The sequence below is a fragment of the Miscanthus floridulus genome, chromosome 12 (assembly GCF_019320115.1).
Source record: "Miscanthus floridulus cultivar M001 chromosome 12, ASM1932011v1, whole genome shotgun sequence".
Classification (NCBI taxonomy): Eukaryota; Viridiplantae; Streptophyta; class Magnoliopsida; order Poales; family Poaceae; genus Miscanthus; species Miscanthus floridulus.
The window spans coordinates 16,596,564-16,598,696 of NC_089591.1; the positions used below are offsets into that span (position 1 = coordinate 16,596,564).

At 60.1% G+C, this 2,133-nt stretch overlaps 1 protein-coding gene across 1 annotated transcript; it reads right to left on the bottom strand.

Moving 5' to 3' along the window:
- Positions 1-931: 931 nt before the first annotated feature.
- On the bottom strand, positions 932-1,300 carry LOC136495586 (uncharacterized). The gene has a single exon (XM_066491476.1). It carries the CDS (start codon positions 1,298-1,300, stop codon positions 932-934), a length of 369 nt encoding a protein of 122 aa, XP_066347573.1.
- Positions 1,301-2,133: the final 833 nt, after the last annotated feature.

Consider the following 2,133-nt stretch of genomic DNA (forward strand, 5'->3'; position numbering starts at 1 on the left):
ACGGCCCAACGTAGCATGGCTTCAGCTTGCCCGTGGTAGCTTGCGGCAGGGAAGACATGGTGCGCTGATGAAGTCGAAGCAGCGCCCACTTGCCCACTTGGTAGGACACTTGGCGATGGCGACGGTCGTAGTGGCGCTTATGCACCTATTGCGCCTGCTCCAAGTGGTAGTGGACATCGGCGAGGAAGGTGGCGCGCTCCTCCAAGTCGCACGCTAGAGCAGCCACCCGAGTTTCCCTAGGCTCGTATGAGCGGAGGGTGGGCGGGTCACGGCCGTAGACCACGCGAAACGGCGTCTCCCGGAGTGAAGTCTGGTAGGCCGTGTTGTACATGTACTCAGTCTAGGGAAGCCACCGCAGCCACTGTCGAGGTCGATCACCTGTGAAACACTTGAGGTACATGACGATGACGCGGTTAGCGGACTCTGTCTGGCTGTCCAACTGGGGGTGGAAGGCGGACGACATGTGCAGCTTGGTGCCCATAAGCCGCAACAACTCACGCCAAAACAGCGATGTGAACATCGGGTCGTGGTCGGAGACGATGGACTACGGCATGCCGTGCAGGTGCACAATGTCGGTGAAGAACGCCTAGGCCATGGTCTCGGCGGTGTATGGGTGCACCAGGGGGATGAAGTGGCAGTATTTGCTGAAGCGGTCGACGACAGAGAGGATCACCGATTTACCATTTACCCAAGGCAAAGCTTCCACGAAATCGAGGCCAATGTCGGCCCAGACCGTGGTGGGAACTGGCAGCGGTAAGCGGAGGCCGGCGGGGTGGAGGTGCTCCGTCTTGTACCGCTGGCAAGTGAGGCATTCCCGCATAAAGTCCTGCACACACCGACGCATATTGGGAAAGTGAAAGTCACGGCGAAGTCAATGCAGCGTGCACTGGACCCCCTCGTGACCGTCGTCGTGGATGGCAGCCATGATCTCCTACAATAGCGGTGACGACGGCGGTATGTACAGCCGGCCCTCAAAGGTGACGAGGCCATCTGTGATCGCCCACGGTGCAGTCCGGGTGTCGGCGGTGAGCTTGTCGTGCACAGCCACCAGGGCTAGGTCCGTGGCTTGTGCATGGCAGAGACGACTAATGAAGTCGAACCAGGGCCCAGAGACCGCTAGGACCATGCCCACCGCCGCATCCTTGGTGTCCCACCGGGATAGAGCGTCAGCCACCATGTTCGTCGTGCCGGCCTTGTACTCCACTGTGAAGTCAAAGCCCAATAGCTTGCCGACCCAATGATGTTGCGGGATCGTGGTGAGGCGCTGGTCGAGGAGGTACTTGAGGCTGTAGTGGTCCATCTTGATGCAGAAGCGATGCCCCTAGAGGTACGGTCGCCAGTGGCGGACGGCGAGGACGAGGCCGATCAGCTCCCGCTTGTAAGCGGCCAGCGAGCGATGGCGGGGAGCCACTGGCCGACTGAAGAAAGCGATCGGGTGGCCCTCCTGGATGAGCACCGCCCCGAAGCCATATGTGGATGCATCATACTCCACGATGAAGGGCTTGGTGAAGTCTGAAAGCGCCAGCACCGGCGCTGAGGTCACAGCCCCTTTGAGGGCAAGGAATGCTGCTGCGGCGTCGTCGTTCCAAGAGAATCCTTCCTTCTTTAGGAGCGCGGTGAGGGGAGCAGCGATGGAGCCAAAGTTGTGGATGAACTTCCTATAGTAGCCTGCAAGGCCCAGGAAGCCACGCACCACGCGCGTCGAGCGAGGCTGTGGCCACTCATGGATGGCTTGGACCTTGGCAGGGTCCATGGCCACGCCGGACACCGAGATGATGTGGCCAAGGTAGCTGACGGAGTCGACGCCGAACGAGCACTTGGACCTCTTGACAAAGAGGTAGTGTTGGCATAGGAGGGATAGGACGATGCGAAGATGACGTAGATGGTCAGCCCAGCTCCCGCTGTAAATCAGGATGTCATCGAAGAAGATGAGGACGAACTGACGGAGGTGGGCGCGCAGCACGTCGTTCATGAGCGCCTGGAACATCGCCGGGGCATTGCACAGCCCGAACGGCATCACCAGGAACTCGTATAGGCCATCATGGGTGCGGAACGCCATTTTGTGAATGTCCCCTGGCCGCATCCGCACCTGATGGTACCCCGACCACAGGTCAAGCTTGGTGAAGAAGCGCG

Excerpts from the sequence above, each read along its gene's own strand:
- LOC136495586 (XM_066491476.1), bottom strand. The coding sequence starts at position 1,300 with ATGGACCACTACAGCCTCAAGTACCTCCTCGACCAGCGCCTCACCACG.